At 42.4% G+C, this 24,815-nt stretch overlaps 1 protein-coding gene across 1 annotated transcript; it reads left to right on the forward strand.

Moving 5' to 3' along the window:
• The first annotated feature begins 2,539 nt into the window (after positions 1-2,539).
• On the forward strand, positions 2,540-24,659 carry SLC16A12 (solute carrier family 16 member 12). Its single transcript, XM_063131622.1, has 6 exons — positions 2,540-2,649; positions 8,476-8,579; positions 11,467-11,610; positions 15,750-16,332; positions 19,726-19,985; positions 24,366-24,659. Exons 1-6 carry the CDS (start codon positions 2,540-2,542, stop codon positions 24,626-24,628), a joined length of 1,464 nt encoding a protein of 487 aa, XP_062987692.1. The 3' UTR covers positions 24,629-24,659.
• The last annotated feature ends 156 nt before the right edge of the window (positions 24,660-24,815 follow it).

The following is a 24,815-nucleotide window of genomic DNA, read 5'->3' on the forward strand; positions in this document are numbered from 1 at the left end:
ACAATGTGCCCTGCAGTAACGTTACGGCTACAGAGAACCGATACAGAGAATCACGTTAGAAAGGGACACTAGCAACGTTATAAGACTAGTGTAGATCTGGCCCAGGAAAGAGGGACTGATTTAAAATCTTATTTCATAATCGGGAGGTCAGGAAAGAAGACATCTCCCCATCCCCCACCCCAGCCTGGGCCACGGTAAATCTTGACTGGGGCTCCTTTGGTTGTTGAGAATTCAACAGGAGATATTATTTTGACAATCAAGACAACAAACAACTGACTTTAACCTCCCACTCCTTGTAATAAACCAAAGAAATATCAGTTTCTCCAGATATTAGTCTACACAGCCTTGTAATAAAATTAGACTTGGCATAAATCAATCTGGGTGTGTAACTATTTATGGAATGGAGATCTATAGGAGAAAATTTAACTCTGGGCAGGGATCCAGCAGAAGGATGTATCTGTTAAAACTGTACTTGAACCTGGCTGGCTATCTTTGGGATTTAGTGGTGCCTAGCTTTGTTCTGGCGCTCTAAATTCCAGCTTCTTGATTCAGTCCCTCGTTCAAGCAAAACGCCAGAGGAAAGATGGTAAAGGAACTGATCTTCAAAGAGAGGTCAGACACGCTGGGTGCTTAAATGTTATTTATGCCTTTGAAATTCTACCTTGAGTCAAGGGTGTTGCTTTTAAGTGGGCTTTTCACCACTGGTAAGAAATGCCGTTGTCTCTATCGCGAAAGCTGCATGCAAATCGCGAAAGCTGCATGTGAATCTCGCAAGAGACACCATTCTGCACAGCTGGAAATTCAACCCATGAGGAGGAGGCTTTCCTCTGCCTTTTGAGTCAGTGATATGTGAATTAAAACGTTCTGTCATAAGTCTCAGGATACAATTCTCTGCATGGTTACTTAGCAATAAGTGATGTAAATGGAGAGTCTGAGTAAATATGGATAGGATTTGGCGGCATGACAGCAATCCTATGTACACTGCCCTGTGATTTTGTGGGAATGTTCTGCAGTGCTGGAGTTTTGGAACATGGTTGTTGCTTGCTGTCAGGAATGTCTTCCTCTTAGACCATTGGTAGCTCCTAAAGCAATGCTGCTTCATCTTTTTGAACCTAATGGTCCTGGATTCCTGCATAAAGACATTCTTAAGTAACTGTATGCAGCTGCAAAATCCTGTAAAGTTTGTAACTGGATATCTCCAGAGCAACAAATTAAAGAGTAGTGGATTAATAACATTTGGGAGACAATATGCACACTCAGCAAGTGCAGCAAGCAAGGAATCCTAATGTGAAGAATGAAATTATGACACCATGGTTTCAATTCATTTCCTTTGCTGAGGCACTTCAAACTTTTGATAAAGTTCCAACTAAGTACAGGCACCTATATTTTTCTGATTAATATGTACAAACACACAAAATGCCATACACCTGCATGTGCTCCTTTTATATGTCGTATAACTTGTATTTTACCTTTCATTAGGAATTGAGCTCCTACTTAGGCCATTTTATTGTAAATGTTCTATAAAAGTATCAGTTATAGACTAATATTTATAATTAGTGAATTCCTTTGTTTCTTTGATTTATTATTATGTGTGTTCTTTTTCTTCTTTTTGTTGCTTTTATTTTGTTAACCTTATTTCCAAATAAAATTAAATTTCATGATTAAATAAATAAATACATTTACATGGGAATAAATTTTGCTTCATTGTGCTTTTTTGTGAGTAAGCGTGCATAAAATAGGTTGCACTTATTGTGCAGATTCAAAACTAGTATCAGATGATGATGATGATGATGATGATGAATATTTGTATAGTGCTTTCAAGTGTTCAAAGCACTTAACATGCATTATTCTAGTTGTAATCCTTACAGTAACTCAGTAAGGTAATTCAGTATTACTCTTGCCCATATTGCAGATGGGGGGACTGAGGCTGAGTGTGTGTGAGTCACCTAAGACCAGTTAGTGGGTCTGTGGCAGAGCAAGATTCAAATCAGGGACTTCTTGATTTGTGGATCAATCTCTTAGCCACTATGCCACACATGCTTTCTAGTATTGAATGACTTCCCTGAATATAATGGAACATGGAGTTCGGGATTTAGTCCATAGATCTTTGCATTTTGAATTATGTGCTACAATATATTTATAGGATTAAAAAATACTTATAGAAATTCTGTTAGTGATGAAGATTCCGTTTGTTCTTGGTGATGTGCATGTAAAATGAGATCAATGGAGCGACTCTGGATTAAATGGCAGAACATGGCCCATAGTCAGCTGCTCCCAACAATGCATAGAATTTGCATCCTGCAATCATTGGGGTTAAAAATAAAGCATAACTTTAAAGAATAAAGCAGTGGCTCCGCTAAACTTTTACAGAACAAAGACTGTTTTGCTTTGATCTTTTCCCTACTGTTCTTTTTGTTTTCGTGTTTCAGATGTCAAATAATCCTTGTGCCAGGTAGCATTCCATGCATACCTTGCCTGTCAACTGGCATTGGTCTTGCAGGGTGACTCTGGACATAAACACAGACTCCCCATCACGGCCATGGCTGTACCAAGGAAAGGTCTGAGCGCCTCCCCACCTGATGGCGGCTGGGGGTGGATGATTGTGATTGGTTGCTTCCTCGTTACTATTTGCACTAGAGCTGTAACAAGGTAAACCCAATTTGTGTACGTTTCTTTGTCCAACTTTATTGTTGTTAGCCTTTGCTTAAAGGTAGTGGTAAATGCTATCTAATGTCCAAGATATGAAGGATGTTTGTTTGCTTGTTTGTTTATTTATTTATACACTTTTAAACCACATTCTCTGAAAGATACACACAGCACCAGACACAGCACCACCTTCAACAACAATCACTAAATATAGGTACAAAACCCAACAATGTATTATTCTAACATCCATAACAGCAGGATTGTCTGGCCAAGAAAATTTTAAATGTTGTCAAGATAACAACAACAACAACAACAACACACAAACAAACCCACAAAGCTTTGAAAACAGCCCTGTCAAAACCAAAGCCATTGGTGGGCCTTCTTGGTAAGTGTGTTCAACTGTGAGGTACCCACTCTGAACCCCCACCAATTTCACCTGATGCATGGTGGGAGGCAGAGCAGCCCCTCCTCTGCATATCCACAGGGAGGTAAAGATGCAAGTATACAGGTCAAGAAAATAGGCTGTTTATGGCTTTAAAGGACAGTACCAGCACCTTGAACTGGGCTCAGGAGCAAGAAGTTAGCAAGGATATGATATGGTTTAGCCTGAAAGTTTGAATGAACCTCAAATTGTTTTCTAGTATACTTTTTGCCTTCAAAACAAGGCATTTTGCTGCCTGAGGAGAAGCAGTGAATATCCACTTCCTCAAGTCAGGTATCTAAGACCAGTTAAGTTATTTGGCACCTAAGGTACAAAGTCCTACAACTTCTACTGATCCTCCCCTCCCTATCAGTAAAAAACACACACCACACAATAAAAATAAATAAAATAATGAGAAATTTGGTGCCCATTTATGATACCGAAAATCAGCTGCCTGAGGCAGCCATTTCATAAGAGGATGGAGGATCAAAGAATTAAGCGGAGCAGGAGCTATTGGTAATGCTGTCATGTTCTTGAACTCTTTGCCAATTCTCATTTGAATTTCCAGTTTGGTCTGGTCAATTTTTGTTCCCCAGGGCCCTTGAGACTAAGGGTGCAATCCTAAGCATGTTTAGGCAGAAAAAAAATCCTGACATTTCCCAGTATTCCCCAGCCAGCATGGTTAGGTGGGAAACACTGGGAATTGTAGGACTTTTTTTCTGACTAACCATACATAAAATTTCTCTCTAGGGTGGTTGTTGGGGTTTCCCACCCTTTCCCCCGTTGTTAATGTCATTTGATTGGTTATATAATGTTGCTGTTTTAAGGTGTATTTTTAAAACCTGCTTTATTGTAATTTTTACATTTTATTATTATTTTATTTATTTGTTTATTACATTTTTATACCGCCCAATAGCTGAAGCTCTCTGGGCAGTTGACAAAAATTAAAACCATGAAGAGCATAAAAACAACCAACAAATTTAAAATACAAAATACAATATAAAAAGCACAGCCAGAATAAAACCACACAGCAAAAATTAATATAGGTTAAAATATGAGATTAAAACAGCAAAGTTTAAATTTAAGTTAAATTAGGTGTTAAAATACTGAGGAAATAAAAAGATCTTCAGCTGGCGATGGAAAGAAAACAATGTAGGTGCGAAGCGAACCTCTCTGGAGAGCTCGTTCCACATCCGGGGTGCCACCTGAAGAGCCCTTCTTGTGCAGAAAGTGGCATGTACATTTATTAAATAATTAAATGATCCAAATCCTTGGTTATTGTTTATGTTTGCTTAATAAATAATAAAGAGTGGCTTGGGGTGGCCACATGCCCTCTTTCAGAGAGGAGAGTCCGGATCTACGCTACTGCTTTAAAGCACTTTATAACAGTTTTGACAACTGTATATGGAGTGTGTCCTGGGCCCCAACAGTTGTCAAAACTGTTATAAAGCGCTTTAAAGCAGTAGCGTAGATCCGGCCCTGTATTTGAAGGGTTGCTAGAGGACTGTCCTCTGCTTGAAGTCATCTCCTATTTGAGGGGCTGCCCAGTCCAAATCCAGTTTAAAGATAAAGAAGTCTAAGAACTCTGTCCTATCACTAGTTAGCACCTGGAGAACTGACTGAATAGGCAGTCACACAGGCCACCTCATCATAGTCTTCCACATGAGATTTGCTATATTTGAATTACCATATATATTTTTCTAAATTTGCATCTGTATATTTAAATTAGCACATACAGATTTGTGTCCTCATTGGGGGAATGCTTTCCCTCTTTTCTGGCGATTTGTAAGTGGCCGCTCTAATGAAGACCCCAAGCTAGGAGGCCCTTTTGGGCTGCCACAAATTGCTGATCTTCTGGGTTCAGGTTGTCTGGGGGGTGGGGGTGGGAGCCCAGCAGGCTTCCTGCTGCTGCCCTACATTTTGTCAACTACTAAGGACCTGATTGACTTGATTTATGTCTGACACATTTGCTGTGCAATTCCTTTCACTCATGGCAGCGTTTTCAGGAACTATCCTTAATGACAGGGGTGAGTGACCCGAGAAGGCTCCTTCTCATTCTATTTATATGTATACCCTTCAAGCATCTTAAATATTCAGAAAATATTTGATTCTGCCATTTTTCAAAATAGAAAGAAGAAAAAAATAGACCAGCATCCAGTGTTACTATAATATACATATATTTGGAGACAAAATTATTCTACAAGATGTTGTTGACCTGTTACTTCCACATGGGCCGTTTGGATAAAGATCAGCAATCTATAAATGCTAAATGGTGAAACCGCCTAGTGATATTTTTAATTATCATCATCATCATCATCATCTCTATACCACTCAATAGCTGAGGTGGTTCACAATCCCCCCCCCCAAATACAAAAACTACAACATCACAAACATTATTACACAACATTGTAAAATGTGCTTTAAAAATATTTGAAGATACAAATTTAAAACAAATAGCTAAAAACAATTTCAGTACACAATTTCAATACCAGACTGGGTTCAAGACAGCTGATGTATGCGCCCAATCATATGCCATTAAATAGCTGAAAGTAGAGGGCAATCTTATCCTGGTGCCGAAAAGATGTCAGTGTTGGTACCAGGTGGGCCTCAGTGGATCCCCTTCTCAATTAACTTTTTTTTGTTACCAGGGAGTAGCAAGAGTGCATTGTGCAAATACGAACGCACATTGGAAGGGCTTTAATGTTTGAAGCAATCATTGGCTTTTTCCTTTCAAAAGGATGCAGCATTCTGGACCAGCTGAAGTTTCAATGGCAGCCCCATATAGATTTGATTTGATTTGATTTATTACATTTATATACCACCCCATAGCCAAAGCTCTCTGGGCGGTTTACAAAAGTTAAAAACAGTGAACATTTAAAAGTATACAAAATTTAAAAACTTCAAAAATATAAACAGCATAAAAACAACGGTATCCATTTAAAAACAACTGTTCTGGGGTCTGTTAAAAAACAAACAAACTTAGCGTTGTTAAATGCTGTTAAATGCCTGGGAGAAGAGAAAAGTCTTGACCTGGCTCCGAAAAGATAACAATGTTGGCGCCAGGCGAGCCTCATCGGGGAGATCATTCCATAACTGGTGGGGGGGGGGGCACCACTGAAAAGGCCCTCTCCCTTGTTGCCATCCTCTGAGCTTCCCTCGGAGTAGGCACTCGGAGGAGGACCTTAGATGTTGAGCGCAGTGTATGGGTAGGTTCATGTTGGGAAAGGAGTTCCATCTGGTATTGTGCTCCCAAGCCATGTAGGGCTTTATAGGTTAAAACCAGCACCTTGAATTGGGCTCGGTATAGGTAGCCAATGCAAGCAGGCCAGAATCAGTGTTATATGTTCAAACCCCCTTGTTCCAGTTATCAATCTGGCATGTTACAGTAGTCTAAATGGAATGTAACTAAGACATACATGACCATGGCCAGATTGGACATCTCTAGGAACGGGTGCAGTTGGTACACTAGCGTCAGCTGTGCAAATGCATTCCTTGCCACTTTCAAAACCTGGGCATCCAGCTTCAGGGCTGAATTCAGGAGTACACCCAAACTGCAAGCCTTCAGGGGGAATGTAGCTCTAATATAACTAATGCGCATTTTGTTTCTCATGTATACAGTTTCCAACTGATGGAAATTACAAGGAGGCAGATTTTGGTTAAACGTTAGGAGAAGTATCTTCCCATGTAATTCACAAAAGTTGATTTAATTATATTAGGTTATGTTATCTTTTTTTTACAATAAAATTATAACCATTCCAATTCCAATTGGAATGTTGTTTCCGCAAAGCCAAGGAGGAGAGAAAACTCCAACCAAATATTTGACGCTGCTGGCTGTGGACAGGGGTGAGGCTGTGAAGAATGGAGCAGGATTGATATCTTTATTGCTTGTTAGCAGAATAGGCCATTCGCAAACAAATAAAATAGTAGCAAAATAACATATTAACATAATAACACAATAGCATGTCTATACACCATCTCACCGCAATCAGAAGAATAATACAAGATAATAATATCAAACTGATAGTAGGCTCAATTGCAGTACCAGTACTGGCCCGCATGTAATCTCAGATTAGTAAAATTTGATCCTATATGGCAAACAAAAGCTTCCGTACCTCCAGCGCCCGCTGTACAAATTTGGCAGTCCTGAACGATATATAGTGATCAGAGCCTAACACTAATATCTGAGTTACATTTTTAGGTGACGTGGTTGAACCCGGGAATCAGGGGTTCAAGGTATTGCTTCCTCAGCTCGACATACACTGGACACTCAACTAGAAAGTGTGTCATATCCTCAATTTTGGGGCAGCCGGCTGGGCAGTCAGCTTTAGCGCGTGGATGGATCCTATAACACGCTTTCACCTCCATTAACTGGAGTGAATTTAACCTGCACCGGGTAAATAACCATCTCAACTCGTGTGAGGTAACAGAAGTTAAGTATAAAGGAACTTTTCCCGGGGCAGTAATTATACTTTTGTATATCATATCTGAATGGCTTGCTTTGATGACAGCCAATGATGATTGTATTTCACAATCATACAGTCTTCTTGAGATTGATTTAACATAGCTATATTTAATGTGTGGATGGCATGGCTCGAAGTGTTCAGTAAACTGGGCTTCAGCGCTCCAGCAAAACTGGCTGGCACAGAAGGACAACCCTTGAGTCGTTTTTCAGAGATGAGTGTGTCTTGGTTAATGCTGTGTCATGATGAACGCTGAACAAACACTTCGATTAATCATGAGTCGTGCACGCATGGGCCTCTTGGAAGGGCCATTTTCAGTAACCTTTGCAGTTCTCCTAGGAGGAAGCTGGTTCATCTATCTAAACAAAAAGACAAGCCTATAAGACCTGGCTTCTTTCGGATATGTGCTGCACAGAGCAAAGAATTGTATGGCATAAATATTATAAGTTTGGAACTATATTTTTAATTTTTTTCCATAAGAACATAACTCAGCATATCCTTGTTCTTCTGAACACTGCAGGTGTCACAATTCACACACACACACACACACACACACACACACACACACACACACACACACACGGCTCCTTAGAGGGCCACAACTTTTCCTCTGAACACCAATTTCCTGGCTTTTGCGCAGTTGTTTTCTCTTTCTAAAAGGCTTCGTTACTGGCAGTAAGAGCGTTAAAGTAAAATATGTTGGCATTTTGGCCCTCCCCCCTTTTGCCTATGGCCACTCCCAGTACTGGAATGCACCCCCCACTCCCCCGAGAACTTATCTAAAATGGAATTTGACCCTTGGGCTGAAAGAGGCCTGAGTTAAACTATCCTGGTGGAAATCTCCTGCCTTTATCTCGCAGTCCATTGGTCTTAAGTTAATTTCATTCAAACATAAACTTTTGTTTTAAACAATATCGATCAGGTACAATTGCATATCTCTTTTTCCAGGTGTATCTCAATTTTCTTTGTGGAGTTCCAGACTTACTTTGCTCAAGATTATGCCCGGACAGCTTGGATCCATTCCATTGTCGACTGTGCCACAATGCTTTGTGGTGAGTATTCAGATCAGTTGTAAACAAAGACTTTGGGGGGGATCTACACTACTGCTTTAAAGCGCTTTATAACAGTTTTGACAACTGTTTAGGCCCAGGACACACTGCATATACAGGTTTCAAAACGTTTTCAAAGTGCTTTAAAGCTCTTTAAAAGCAGTAGTGTAGATCCCCCCCTGCTTTGAAGCTCCAGTCCTTTGCGCACTTACAGGGCGGTAAGTCTCATTGAACTCAGCGGGACTTACTTCTGAGTAAACCTGCATAGGATTGCACTGCACATCTCCTTTATTATTATTGTGTGTTATTTGAATTGAAACCGAATGGGCATAGTCTCTGGTTTACAATTGTCTAATCAGAGCAAACATTCCACCCAACTCTTTCAATCCCAAAGGTTTTGTTTGATTTATGGTACACCCTACATCAGAGGTGTCAAACCTTTTTCAACCGAAGGGCAGAATTTCATTTCGGAGAAGTTCTCAAGGACTGGATTCCAGTGGTAGGTGGGCCAAAATACCAGTACATTTTAGCTTAATACTCTTCGTGCCAGTAACTAAGGGCTTCTCTAAACAAGCTATTTATAGCACACTCATGACTGGCCACTCATAGAAGTTTGCAGGTCAATTACATGACATTGTGAACGAACAGGATGTCTCCTGCAGTATCCGTTGCAAATTCTACCATCAAAAGAACCACTTTTAAAGTGATAAAACCCTTAAAAAAAACCCAGGATCTTCCGCCACTAGATGGTGGGGGAAGTATTCAATTCAAAGCATGTGGTTGCCTGTCCCTGCCCATTTTATGCAGCCCATAACAATCATGCCAAAAAGCAGGAAGCATAACCGCCCTGGGTAAGCAACACGATTTCCCCTTAATTTAAAGACACCCTAAGCTTTATGAAAGGCATTTGGACCTTTTAGAATGTAGAATAAAATGTGCAAAAGCTGGGAAACCACCAAACAATCAGTGGGGGGGGGGGTGAGGCCAGGGGAAGGGGGGGTGGCCATGTGGGGGACTCTATAGGCTGCATTGAAATCCCAAGTGGCCTAGATTTGCTCCCCGGACCTAAGGTTCTGCACCCCTGCCCTACAGCTTTTGAATCATAATGCCTCCCGCATTATAATTTAGATTGTATGATATGCATTTTAGTATTCAGGGAATCAAGACTGGAAGCAAGGGCTTGTTGGGAGTAAATTTAAGGCACAATTTCTTCTATTTGTTTTGGGACTTCTCTAAACATGCAATTTATTGCACACTCATGGCCACTCACAGATGTTTGCAGGCCAATTTCATGTCATCATCAACAGCCAGGATGTCTCCTGTGGTCCCCCCCCCCCAAGTAATCCTGTGTTTTTATAACACTGAGATAATCCAGCATCTATTTATGATGGGATTTATTCCACCACAAGATGGCGTGGTTTCTTTTCATTGGCAGTCTTTTCAATAGCATTTCCTCTTCAATTCAAAACAACATGGTGGCTGTTGATTGCTGTCTGAAGGAGCCCGTTTTGAACCTGAAAAGATCTGAGACTTGATAAGGTTGCGGGTTTTATTCTAATGCAGAGAACCTCTTGGACTGCTTACACCCTACATTTAACTTCAATGAAAATCAGGCAGCGCACAATTCATTCCCTGGTCTCTGAAGGCATTATAAATGCTGTACTACATAAGTAGGAAGGTATCAACAGTAGGGTGACCATATGAAAAGGAGGACAGGGCTCCTGTATCTTTAACAGTTGTATTGAAAAGGGAATTTCAGCAGGTGTCATTTGTATATATAGAGAACCTGGTGAAATTCCCTCTTCATCACAACAGTTAAAGCTGCAGGTGCCCTGCCCTCTTTTAAATCTGGTCACAGTATAGCTGCAGTATAGCTCCTCCATCTTTAACTGTTCTTATGAAGAGGAAATTTCACCAGGTGCAACATGCATACAAATGACACCTGCTGAAATTCCCTTTTCTATGCAACTGTTAAAGATACAGGAGCCCTGTCCTCCTTTTCATATGGCCACCCTAATCAACAGCATAGGGCTCTGTAACATATGCCTTATTGTAATGTATATGTTTATGTTGTGATGTGTAACCCAGGTAAGATAGGGTTAATGGTATGCTAGAGAGTGAGCGAAAGGTGGGAGGGGCTTGTGTGTGGGAGGATTCTAAGGTTATATAAAGGGAGAACTGAGAGTTGGATGATGGATAGAGGTGAGGGACTGAAGAAGCAACCTCCAGTTAGTGGGGTTTGTGTATAGGATTTTAGAAGGAGTAGAGTAGTCAGGGAATTGAAGGCCAAGCATTGCTTAATATTAATGTAAGATATCTCTTTGTATTTTAAATAAATCTTTGTTTGTTGTTATTTAAATACAAACTCCTACTTGTTAACTGACTTATTACACTACCTTATACTACCATTATTAAATATACTTCCTTATTACGTTTCCTGTCGTGGGTTGAGGGAACCAATAAGACATTTTGAGTGTCTCGGGAACTCAGAGAGAGAAAGAGATGAAGCTTGGGTGTCAGTGGGGACAACTGATCCAAGTGAAAGCAGGTGTCCCTGAGGGGTTTGCTCCTCAGTTTCTGAGGTAGAAACAGGAGAAGAATGAGAAAGTAAACAAAGACCACATGGCCCATTCTGGGGCCATTCTTTATTGCACCGCTTTTCCTGCATGCAGCAAGAAATAGTGGCACATTCTGTTCCCCCCCCCCCAAAAAAAAGTCGGATTGGGTCCATTTTGTGATGGAAAAAAGGCAAGAGGGAGCAGTAGGCACACGGGAGGCAGATGACGTGTGAAAAACGTGAGTGGGTGGTAGTGAGCATTTGATAAAATGCTTGTCTGATGAACCCCACAAAGACCTGCCCACCACTAACTGCATTCCTTTTCATTTTAAGCACCGCTTGGGAGTTTTATCAGTAATCATGTTTCTTGTCAAGTGGGCATCATACTAGGAGGATTGCTTGCCTCTGCTGGACTTATCTTGGGTTCCTTTGCCACAAGTCTGGAACATCTTTACCTTTCCCTAGGAGTTCTTACAGGTATTATTATTATTATTATTATTATTATTATTATTACTGTCATCAGTATTCTTTTTCTGTTAAAATTTAACCGTTAAATGATTCCCCTCCATGTGTTTCTTCATTTATTTATTTATTTTATAACATTTATATACCGCTGCACATCAAAAACAGATTCTAGAGCATTGAACAATAAGAGATAAAATGAGTAAAACACCATATTAAAATTATTCTTTTTAATAAAAAAACGTTGCTGGTTATTCAAGAAAGGCTTCCTGAAATAGAGCTGTTTTCAGGAGGCACCAGAAAATGTGTTCGGAACATTCTCTGAGATCTATCTCTATGCATATTTTCTAGGAAGTCGGCCTCACTGAATTGATTGGGACTTATCCACAGAAGGATAGATATGATATGATTGCAGTCTTACAGTACAAGCCTATGCAAGTTACTCAGGACTTTGCCTCACTGTGTTCAATGGGACTGGGACATACACCCTAATATATGTGTTTAAGCCTGCAGCCTTTGGGCACAATCCTACATAGGATTGGGTCATTAGTTGACGTCCCAATTATGCATTTGAATTAGGACATTATAATACCAATTTTACAGACTGGGAACCGAGGAAGGAAGATAGGCACTTGCACAAAGCCATCCTATAAAATGATATTTGAAGAAAGAAGGAGGGAATCCGACCATGGGACACAGTCAACAAAATTAGCAAAGAAACATCAAGGAAACAATCAGAATAGAGCTAAGGCTAATTTGGGAAAACAATCATTCTGAATCAAATTCCCACAACAGAATCTTAATTTTGGAATTCAAAATTTGGATTTTTGTGTGTCGGGTTTTTTTTTTAAAAAAAGTTCATGTGAATGCTCAAATGTTGATATTAAGACTTGAGTGTTAGCAAAATAAATACATATTTTTGGAAGCTCAAAACAAATTGCCCCACTAATTCTCACTTACATTCTTAAGCCTGCAGATGGAATTGTATCTCTGGCTTTTGAAAGTTCGTCAGATTTCAAATGGATAGGAAATTCATTTTTCAGCCACACATCACAATTACATGAAGCACTTCATAGAATAGCAGAGTTGGAAGGGGCCTACAAGGCCATCGAGTCCAACCCCCTGCTCAATTCAGGAATCCACCCTAAAGCATCCCTGACAGATGCTTGTCCATTGCATATGTTGACCTTGCATGGTTAATTCCTGAAAAGAGCAATCCTATGGTCCCTGATCCAGTGTCCCAGGGACCAAAGGATAGCTTGGGAAATGCCTCTGAGGTCGGAGATGATGCTCCAACCCTGAAAGGGGGAGTCAGAGATCCCACTCCAGACCCTTCCCCCTTGCAGCTGCTGTGGAAAGAAAAGTAACCCAGGAGGAGAAGGAAAGTGGATATTCCAGTGGCCGGGATGGGCAGGAGACTGGAGAGGCCAGGATACAAGTTATCCTGAGCCTCCTCCAGTCTCCTTCCCTCCCCCTCTGAAGCGCCTTCCCTAGGCAGGCTGAAATGCCTGTCTAGTGAAAATAAAGGAGGTGGGGAGGTCAAGATTGCCTCCGCTGCTCCTCCTGCCCATCCAGCTTCAGTCCGGCAGGGCACAGGAATTTGGGAAGCCCCCGAGTCCAGGGCCTTCCGAGCAGTGAAGGTGCAGCCCACAGGATTGCGCCCTAAATTTGCCTTCAGAACCAGCAAGCTTTGCTGATTCCATTGCCCCGGTTCATTCCCAGAGAATTTAGTCATTCCTTTTAAAAACAAAACAAAAACATCTCATTGTTCTCCTCTAGTTCATTTTCTGGAAGAAGAAGAAGAAAAAAAAGAGGGATGGAAGTGTTTACGCTGAAATTGCTGACTTATTAAAACTAGCATTGTAGCCATGGCGACGTGAGCTTAGTGCTCAGACCCCTGCAGTTTAATAACAATTTTGTAGAAATCATGTACTCGGATCCTGCCAATAGCTTGTTTGCTTTGAAAAAAAAATCCATTATTAGAGCATGTGTTGTGCTAGCAATTCAGTGTCGAACTTCATTGGATGTTTTATTCATAAATAAGAAACTCCTTGTTACTTATACAACTAACAAATTTCCAGGGAGATTTCCTTAATGAGAAATATGAGAACATCTGTGGAACTCACCTCTGTAACACAGGGTGATAGCCACTACCCTGGATAATTTTTAATAGAAAGATGATGATGATGATCATTATTATTTACATTTATATACCACCCCATAGCTGAAGCTCTCTGGGTGGTATAAAAGATTAAAAACATATAACATTTAATAACTATTATACAACATTTAAATCTATAAAAAGCATGAAACAGACTACATACCAACTATCCAGGGGTAAGTTAAAAAACTCAACATATGCTGTTAAATGCCTGGGAGAAGAGAAAAGTCTTGGCCTGGCGCCGAAAAGATAACAAGTTTAGACAGCGTCATAGAAGCTCTCAATGGGTATTAGCCAAGATGGCTTAATGGAGCCTCCATGTTGTGAGGCAGTAAACCTCTGAACATACCATATTCTGAGAACAATGAGGCAGGTCCGTTGCCGTCATACCTAGCTTGTGCATTTCTTGAAGGCTGCATTTGGATACAGAATTTTGGACTCAGGCAGCCTTCCTGTGGGTCCCTCCTGAAATCGCTGATGTACAATTCCCATCAGCCACAGTCAGCATGACCAATGGCCAGGGATGATGGGAGTTGTAGTCTGAAACCTTTGGAGAGAGCTACGTTGGAGAAGGCTGAACAACAGGAAGCCACGATTAGATCTCTTATGTTCCTCTTATGTGATCTGCATTAAGAAATTATTTACATATACATGATTTTTTTTTATCACTTGAGCACTTCATACTTAATGACTACTGAGAACCAATCTACACATTATGGAGAATTCAGTTGTCGGCTGAGTTTCTGGACTGACAGTTTTAAACTACAGGAAAGATGGGATGTTATGTTTTTGAACGCTGGCCTACGTAAAAATCAAACATCACTGTATATGAAGAGAATTTTTTGTGTGGGCAGAACGTTAAACAATATAGCGTACACCACCATTTGAAATGGTACAGTCCAGAATTCTGCTACTTCATTCTGCATAGCAACTTGGGCTATAACAGAGTATTGCGGTGTGGAGTCCCCCTGTTGAGGTTACCAGCCAGCCATGCTCTCTTCCAGTATACTCCATTCCATTCCCTTTTCACCTCTCCTTAATTTTCCATTGCCTTCCTCAAAATTCAAAATATGTTGTTTTGAAATAAACTATATTTATAAATGCATCTTTTGTAAGAAAATATTCAAAAATACATATTTTTGAAGATGAACATGTGAAAGATTGACATGTACTGTCTATCCTGGGCATGCAGAATATTGTTGGGGTAGGCCCCCCAATTCACCAATGCCCCTGTTGATATCAGTTGGTGTGGCTATGGCTTTGTGCAGCACTCACATCACCACACTACACTAATCTAAGCATTTAGCTGGTGCTGGGAAAAGTGGTTGTTCTTTCCATTGCTGTCCATGTCCCCTTCCACTTACATCCTCAGTGAGATCCTTTACCTGGGGGCTGTCTTGACTACGGTGCATTGGCGTCGTGAACCCCCCCCCCAAACCCACCACTCCCCCTGTCCAGGCAGATGGCAACTAATCAGGGGTCACCATCTGCCTGTCCGCGCCTCCGCCACCGCTGTCACCTCGGTGCAGAGAAAAAAGTCAGGGCAAGTCCCTGAATTTTATATTTTGGCGCTTCAGGGGAAAGCCCTGGGATGGCTCCGCAGTGGCTTCTGCATTGTATAAATAACACAGTGCCACTGTGGAGTCACTCTGGGGCTTTCTCCCCATATAGACATCCCCCCACCCAGTCTACTGATTTTCTGTCTGAAGAGAGTTTTTAAAGTAAAAGAGCATTAACAAATATCATCCCTCAGTAAAGTCCATTCTACCCTCTCATTCTGCTGCAGGTTTGGATCAGGCCACCTATTCACGGTAATGCCATTTTGGGGTACCATCTATTCACATAAAATATCAGAATCCATCCTCCCCCCCCCCCCCCCATGAAATATCCTCCACTCCCACTATAAAACTGGATTCATGTTGTGTTCCACAAACTTTCTCTGTTGGTTTGCTATTAACTTGTGTGTGTCTGTGTGTAATTTTTCTTCTCCCAGGGCTGGGATTTGCACTTTCTTATTCCCCAGCCATTGCCATGGTGGGCAACTATTTCAACAAGCGGAAAGCGTTGGCTTACGGCATCGCCATGTCCGGCAGCGGCATTGGCACCTTCATCCTGGCTCCCGTGGTCCAGCTGCTGATTGAGCAGTTCTCCTGGCGCGGAGCCTTGCTCATCCTGGGTGGTTTCGTTTTAAACCTCTGCGTCTGTGGTGCCTTGATGAGGCCTGTTGCGGTAAAAGAGGACCGCAAGAACGGGCCCGAGCTGGAGTTTGAGCTCGAAGCTCCAAAGACGGACTTCAAGCAGTGGTCTGCCTGCTCCCCTCTGATCAAAGTGTGGTCTCACAAGTGCCTGTGCCAGTGCTCGTGGCAGGAATACCAGTTCTTACTGAAGCCAGACTTTGTGGTGCTTGCCGGCTCAGTCCTCTTCATGGCTTACGGCTGCAGCCCCCTCTTTGTCTACCTGGTGCCTTACGCACTGAGGGTCGGAGTGAGTCACCAGCAGGCCGCGTTCCTCATGTCCATCCTCGGGGTCATCGACATCGTTGGCAACATCACTTTTGGATGGCTCACGGATAGAAGGTAATCTAGAGCTCTGGGTAGGAAGCTGGAGTGTGGCCAATGGTGCGGGGTGATGAGCGCCAAGCGGTAGGGCTTGCAGGCCTTTGGGGAAGCAATCCGTTTCTACTTTTCAAATGGCATTTTTGAAGGTTTTGTCTATCTCACTGTTACACGTTTTCCTTTTTGCATCTCGTTTTGAAGATTTATACCCTGTTTTTCAATTTATTTATTTTAATTTATTGCATTTCTATACCGCTCACATCAGTGGAAGCTCTCTGGGCGGTTCGCAAAAGTTAAAACCATCAAATACCAATCAAAGTATAAAACCAATAGCAGTATAAAACACAATGTAAAAATACAATATAAAAGCATAACCAGGGTAAAACTGAGCAGCAATGCAGAGATTTAAACAGATTTAAAACAGCAAAGTTAAAAGACTAAGATGATAAACTGTTAAAATACTGGGAGAATAAGGTCTTCACCTGGCATTGAAAAGAGTATAACATAGGCGCCAGGTGAACCTCTCTAGGGAGCTCATTCCACAGCCGGGGTGCCACAACAGAGAAGGCCCTCCTCTTGGTAGCCACCTGCCTCACTTCCTTTGGCAGGGGCTCACGGAGAAGGACCCCTGAAGATGATCATAGAGTCCAGGCAGGTAAATATGGAAGGAGGCATTCCTTCAGATAACCTGGCCCCAAACCGTTTAGGGCTTTGAATGTTAACACCAGCACTTTGAATTGGGCCCAGACCTGGACTGGATATGCATAGGATTGCACTGTTAGATGCTTTTTGCAGCAAGGGATCAAGTAAGCAGGGCCAGCCTTAATAGGCAACTGCATGCAAGCAGTTATGTTAAAGGTTATATTCATGGGAGAAAAGAGGCTCACGGAGAAGGACCCCTGAAGATGATCATAGAGTCCAGGCAGGTAAATATGGAAGGAGGCGTTCCTTCAGATAACCTGGCCCCAAGCCATTTAGGGCTTTGAATGTTAATACTAGCACTTTGAATCGTGCCCAAACCTGGACTGGCAGTCAATGAAGCTGAAAAAGGACTGGTGTGATGTGGTTTTGTCGGCCAGTCCCTGTTAACAGTCTGGCTGTCCTGTTTCGTACCAGCTGAAGTTTCTGAACCGTTTTCAAAGGCAGCCCCATGTATAATGCATTGCAATAATCCAGACGTGAGGTTATCAGAGCATGGATAACTGTAGCTAGGCTATCTGTCCAGATAAGGGCAAATTTGGTATATCAGCCTAAGCTGTTAAAAGGTGCTCCTTGCCACTGAGTCCACCTGCGTCTCAAGTGACAGTTCTGGATCCAAGAGCACCCCCAAACTATGAACCAAATCCTTTAGGGGGAGTGCAACCCCCTCCAGAACAGGGTAAACATCACCTAGCCGGACAGGTGAACCAACCGCTAACCGTACCTCCATCTTGTCTGGATTGAGTCTCAGTTTGTTGGCCCTCATCCAGTCCTTTACCGTGCCCAGGCACTGATTCAGAACAGCCACTGCCTCACCTGGGTTTGATGAAAAGGAAAAGTAGAGCTGGGTCTCATCTGCATATTAACGACACCTCAGTCCACAGCTATGGATAACCTCTCCCAGCGGCTTCATGTAAATGTTGAACCGCATAGGGGAGAAAATAGAGCCCTGTGGAACCCCATGGCCTAGATGCCATGGCACAGAGCAATAATCCCCCAGCACCACCTTCAGTCAAATGATTCCCAAGGCAGCCTGTAAGCAACAGGTAATAATACAAACAATTCCAGACTTGCAGACCCAGGAGCCTGTTGTCCTCTGGCTGATAGATGGGGCCCGGCCAGGACATGCCTCCCTTTGGCTTGGCAGGCCGGAGGTAACCGGTTGTTGGAACTGAGTGTTCTTTCTGGCAGGGAGGGGGAAGCAGGCTCGGTGCAGCTGCTCTCCTACTGGCTGATGGATGGGGCTAAACTGATCTCCCTCTTTCAAGAAGTTCTTCTTGGGAGGTGTGAGTGCAACTTCCTGAGTAGGATCTACACTACTGCTTATAACAGTTTATAAGGGTTATGACAACTGCTCAGGCCCAGGACACATTACATATACTGTTTTCATACCGTTTTAAAAGTGTTATATCCTGCTTGGTGTAGATCGGCCACTGGTGTCTCTGAGCCCCTTGGCCGGTGACCAAAGCCAGAGTGTGCTGGTCTTTTCTGGCAAGGGGAGTGGGGATTAAAGCAATCTCCTTATAGTTACTTTTTCTTTTGTTAATAGAAAACCTACAAACAAACCTTTGGACAGTTTATCACCACAATAACAAAATGTATCCAAGTATACAACAGTATATCAGGGATAAGGCTGCTTGGTGACTGGCAATAGGGCCTCCCTGGTTGTGGCACCCTGGTTTTGCAACTGCCTCCCAGAGATTCTCACATGGTGCAAAGTTGTGTTCTTGTTGGTGCCCAGCTCGTTGACGCCTTCAGTTTTAATTCTATTTTAACTGGAATACTGCTTCCTCTGATCTCAGATGTTTTACATTATTCTTACTGGGCTTTTTTTTTAAAGCAGGGATGGGGAACGTATGGCCCTGCAGATGTTGTTGGACTGCAACTCCTATCATCCCTTACCATTGGCTGTACTTGCTAGAGCTGATGGGAGTTGCAGTCCCACAACATCTGGAGGGCCACATGTTACACACCCATTTTCAAATATTGTTTTAAATTCCTTTGTGTGCCTCTCCAGCAGCCTGTTTTAGATAAAAAGTGGGATATGGAATACGCAAACAAACCAATAAAACCATGAAGGAGACAGGAATACAAATCTAGTAGCAACTAGTGGTAAAAATGACTGAATGGTGGTCTTGTCCAACCTGGTGGCTTCCAGATGTGTTGGACTACAACTCCCAGCGTTGCCTGGGGGATGTTGGGAGTTGTAGTCCAACACATCTGGAGGCCACCAAGATGGGGAAGACTGCTGTTCAGCAGTACTGACAAGCTGTAGGCTTGAAAAACTTTCCCAAAGAATTTTGGCTGGGTTCTTGGAAGACTGATAGAGAAAGTGGGGCAGCGTTTAATTTCCACAATGAGGAATTGGGCTTCAAGCCTCTATGGAAGGCCTGCCATGTGATCTGGAAAGCAGAACTGCTCCTTTATTTTGATTGTGTGGTAGCAAGGCTGCAGTTTTTTCATTGAGTGGGGAAAATACTCTGTACGTGCTCAAAGGCACTTTTCTGATCCATTCCTTTAAAAAAAAACAGCCACAGATGGGAAGGAGCAGTGCTAATTAAATGGGTGTGGTTATCAAAGGAGGGGCGTGGTTTCAAGACCAACGGCGCCCACGGGAGTTTGTATGCTTTCTACTAAAGACCACCAATAACAAATGCTGTCAAATGGAGAGGAATTCACCAGCCCTCATTTGCTTCTTCCTTCACTGCCCCCCAGGTGCTTGAAGAAGTATCGTTACATCTGCTACCTCTTTGCGGTGGGAATGGACGGCCTCTGCTGCCTCTTCCTTCCCATTCTCCAAAGCTTTCCGCTCCTTGTGCCTTTCTCTTTCACCTTCGGCTATTTTGACGGAGCCTACGTAACCCTGATCCCGGTGGTGACGGCGGATGTAGTGGGCACGGCTTCCTTATCTTCAGCTCTTGGAGTGGTGTACTTCCTTCATGCAATACCTTACCTAATCAGCCCACCAGTTGCAGGTCAGTTTTCACGTTAATCAATGTGATATCCAAGCATATTTACATTTGAATCTAGTGTATGGCTTCACTTACTTCTTCTGTTTCCTCCCAGTCTGTACTGACATATGCTGATGATGTTGTTGAACCTCAGACCTGAGGTCCCAATATGGCCCTCCGGTATTCCCCAGATGGCTACGCCCCTTTCCCCTTGATTAGAATGACCCATATGGAAAGGAGGACAGTATCTTTAACAGTTGTGTAGAAAGGAGGATTTCAGCAGGTGTAATTTGTATGCATGCAGCACCTGGTGAAATTCCCTCATCATCACAACAATTAAAGCTGCAGGAGCCCTGCCCTCTTTTGTATCTGTAGCTTTAACTGTCGTGATGAAGAGGAAATTTCACCAGGTGCTGCATGCATAGAAATGACACCTGCTGAAATTCCCTTTTCTATACAACCGTTAAAGATACAGGAGCCCTGTCCTCCTTTCCATATGGTCGCCCTACCCCTGACTGCCAATTGCTCCTTGGTTTCCTAGCATTTTCACCTCACCTCCCCCTTTCTGAAAGGTTGAAATGCATCTCCTAAGGCTTAGTTACTGGCAGTATGAGCTTTAAAACTGCAATCCTATGCAGGTTTAGACAGAAAAACGTCCTACAACTCCTACAAAATGTCCTACAAAGTTGTAGGATCCCCCCTCCCCCCGTCTAAACATACATAGGAACGCAGCCTAAATCAGTTAAGGACAAAAAGACCAAATAGCTGTGCAATGTTAGTGTTAGGAGATCTGCATCTTGGAGCACCCTAAGTATGTTGAATGCCCTCTACCAGATAAAGTGACCTCAGGTGAGCTCTCAGGCAAATTTATAGATCAGAACATACTTATCTTTTAGATGTCACATTCCTTTGGATTTCGCAATGCAGTTCTCAGCTCAAAACACACACCCAAAATGTCTTTATCAGTACATGTTTGGGGATGAAATACATTTAGAAATGTATATGTTTAGGCAAGATGTTTATAAATGTGTATTTTGAACAATATGTATTTTGAACGTATTTGAACAAAAATAGGTTCGAAATACATAGTTAAAATAAGTGTTTATATAATAATTTTCATGAATTTTTTTTTTAAAAATGCACACATTCATGTGGATATGAGATGGAATAGGCAGATGAATGAACCTATGCGAAATTGACCCAGGCTAGGGGTGCTGCCAGATGACCCATCTAGCACACAATTGCCCTGCCTTATTCAGGGAATTTTACGGCACGTCCAGATTTTTGGTAACCGTCCCATGTTTTCTCTCCAGAAGGAAAAGCGGGGATAAGTGCACCATGCCTTTTGATTGGTAGTGCTACGACTCAAGCGTTTCGAAGCACTCTAAAAATAGATTGATGCATTAATCCCTATTTGGACCAAGTTAAGCAACAGCTTGCTTCTCTTTACACTAAACACTAGAGGGCAGCACATTCCATATAATGGAATGGGATGCTAGGATGCAGAAAGGGATGCTAGGAAAATGCAGAAAGAGGAATTAGGAGAGCACCAGTTTAAAAGGAAAATGTAATGAATTATTACTGCAAAGCTTGTGAGGTGTGTGATAAATCTGAATAGTTTTCTTCACCCCTTTAAAGAATGTTCCAGGTGTTTTGTCTATTCACTGTGAATGCTGAAGGGTCTCCCATCAGTCACATTCACACTGTGTTTCTTTTAACATTATGTCCAGGTCATGTGTGTACTCCTGCAATACTTTAAAAAAAATAGGGAAAAAGAAGTAGCAGCAGTCAAACATTTGGGCCCAGTCAGTTCAAATTCTCTGCCAAGACAATCATTGCTTCGACCTATATGCAGATTAAAGCATGCTTTTTGTTGCTCATTTTGTATAAGAAAGCCAGTGTAGTGGTTAGAACAGGGGTGGGGAACCTGCCCTTGCAGATCCTGTTGGATTCCAGCTCCTATCAATTCCTGCTAGCATGGCCAAGGGTGGGAATGATGGGAGTTGGAGTCCAACACAGCTTCCCTGTCTCTTGGTTAGAGTGTCAGAATTTGGCTGCGGGGAGAGGGGAAAGGTCAGAATGCAGACCCTCACTCGGCCATGTAGCTCACATGAAGCCTAACTTACCTTGCAGGGTTGTTGTGAGGATAACATGGTTGTGACAGTGAGGATGAAACATACATGTACAGCACCATGAGATCAACAGAGCAAGAGTAAGATTCAAATGTTGGAGACAGATTCTGCTTCTTTTAGTTATGGGGATGAGAACAGAGCAATGCAGCCAATGGGAAGCCCTGCCTTCCCTTACTGGACACCAGGTTCGACAACTTCTCTTGCTTTTGAGATTTTACTAGGCACATGTCCCTGCACTCTTTGCAGCTGATGAACAGGTTAGAAGTTTTGCTTTAATTTAAAAGAAATGAAAGTAGATGAGAATTAGTGGAGACAGGAATTCCATATGGGCCTATAGAATTCCTCATGGGCACATGGGCACGCACACGCACACACACGCACACACACACAGCAGGCATTACTATCCTGCAGTTCTAAAACCTTAAACTACTTCTTCTTCTTCTTCTTCTTCTTCTTCTTCTTCTTCTTCTTCTTCTTCTTCTTCTTCTTCTTCTTTCCCTCCTTTTTCCCAGTACTGGGACTCAAGGCGGTTTACAAAATTAAAACATGTACAATTAAAACATATAAATATAAATTTGCAAAAGTTAAAATAGAATTAAACCTACAGTAAAATTAAAAACATGTTAATTTTTTAAAAAACAGTAACAAATAAAAAAGGGGGAGGGAATCCAATACATTAACACAGGTCCAGAGTAGCTCCAAAAGCCTGCTGAAACAAAAAAGTTGCACCAGCAGCCATTCTAGCAGGCTGTACTGCAGAAGATGAGAGGGGGAAGCTGAGCCATCCCACCAGCCCTGCTGAAACGCATAATTTCCCCCCACCTCTTCCTTTTTCCTTGTGTGTCATGTTTTTTAGATTGAGTAGGGACTGTTTCCTTACACTGATTATTGTTAAATTGCTCCAGAAAGCCTTTTGGCTGAGGAATGGGATAAAAAAATTCTTTTAACTAGATAGATAAATAATCATGTAAATGCACAATTATAAGCAACCTATTAAATCAGTAGCGTGTCTTTCTTTCATCCATCTGGTCCAGCATTGCCTACCCTGACTGGCAAGCAGTACTCAAGACTTTCTGACAGGAGTCTTTCCCAGCCAGGGATGGAATCTGGGACCTTTTGCCTGTGCTCTACCACTGAACCATGGCCTCGCTCTAAAGCCTCTCAGAATAGAAACGATTTTACTGATCTAGGGCCTGTTCAGACAACACGCTAAGGCGAAGTTGGGCCGTTAAACCTTTTGCAGCTAATGGTTAGTGAGTGTGTTTAAACCATGGTTATGTAGCCACCATGGTTAGGAATGGTTCACACGACACGGTACGCCATAAAGTTTAGTTAACTATCGTGGCTTAGCATGTCGTCTAAACAGGGTCCTACTAAACATCACATTGGTTAGGGATGGACAAAATCTCTGCCTTCATCTCTCTGGACTTTTCTTTTAGGGATGTTGAAAGAATCTGGTTGTGGGGTTGCTTGACGAGCTTTCATTGGCTTGGCCCCCCCGGACTTCGGCTTGTCTTCCACTGGCTGGCTTGACTTGTTTGCAATGAGTTGGGCCAGCTAATGGATTTTCTGATTTTTTTGTATTTGTGAAAATAGACATTTGTGCAATTTGCATAATTTGCAGAAATTTTGCCCATGGTTTGCATAATTCATGCAAATTACAGCCGCAATTTGCGCAAATGTCTATTTTCACAATTTTTTAAAAAATACCCATATTCCCGGTTTTCAGGAAAAAACTGCGTTTCGGCTTACATTTGAAAGCTGAGACAGGTGTGCCACAAAAGGAAGTAGATGTCCCTACTACTTCCTTTCCAACAAAGGTGGAGGGGAGGGGGCATCAAGGATGTAATTTAGGAGTTGGGAGAAATTTAGCACATTTAAATGTGCTGCTGTGGCTCAGCTGAGCACAGTGGCTTTACTAGCACTGCCAGTAGATCTAGAAAGATGTGTGTGCATGTGGGGATTAAGCATTTGCACCAATTTAGTATTTAAAATGCAAGTGCCATCCCAGCCAAACCTTCCCCACTCCCCTTGAAAAATTCATCCCCTCCTGGTCTTTGGGGAGAATGTTTCCCCCCCTCCCATGAACCCCCTGAATATGAAAAAAATGTGTTGTGTGGGGGGGGAATGAAAAGTTCAGATCAGCGCTAACTTCTGTAGGGAGGGAATTGGAATGGATAGCTTAACTACTAGGTAATAGTAGCAGAAGATACAGGTAGAGTTGTGCAAAGTCTATTATGCCTTCAAGAAAGGTTGTGTCTTCCCCCTCCAGGTTGGCTTGTGGATACCACCGGCAACTACACTGCATCATTCCTGCTGTGTGGATTTTCCATGATATTCAGTTCGACGTTACTGTGCTGTGCAAGGCTGGCAAAGAAGGTCAAACGGACTCCCTTGAGGTCAGCTGGTAGAGACACTGATGCCAAGCAACAAAGCTGGACAAATGGAGCAATAGTTTATTCTGTAAATGGAGAATTTGATCAAAAAGGTGTGGAGTTGCTGGCTAGTGAGGCGAGCAGCTATGGCAAAAGATGACAACATGCTACGTCCCCCTTAGTGTAACCTTTTGCTAAGATAGATTTTGCTAAGTACACTACACTATTGAAGATTTCCCCCCTCCCACTGGAAGGAAAGAAAGACAGAAACTTTCGTCCAGAGTTTTCTGACCTTTAAACAGGCTAAGGAGAGAAGGAGGTCACCCTTCTCTTAGAATGTGGTTAAG

This window comes from Elgaria multicarinata, chromosome 8 (genome assembly GCF_023053635.1).
Source record: "Elgaria multicarinata webbii isolate HBS135686 ecotype San Diego chromosome 8, rElgMul1.1.pri, whole genome shotgun sequence".
Lineage (NCBI taxonomy): Eukaryota > Metazoa > Chordata > Lepidosauria > Squamata > Anguidae > Elgaria > Elgaria multicarinata.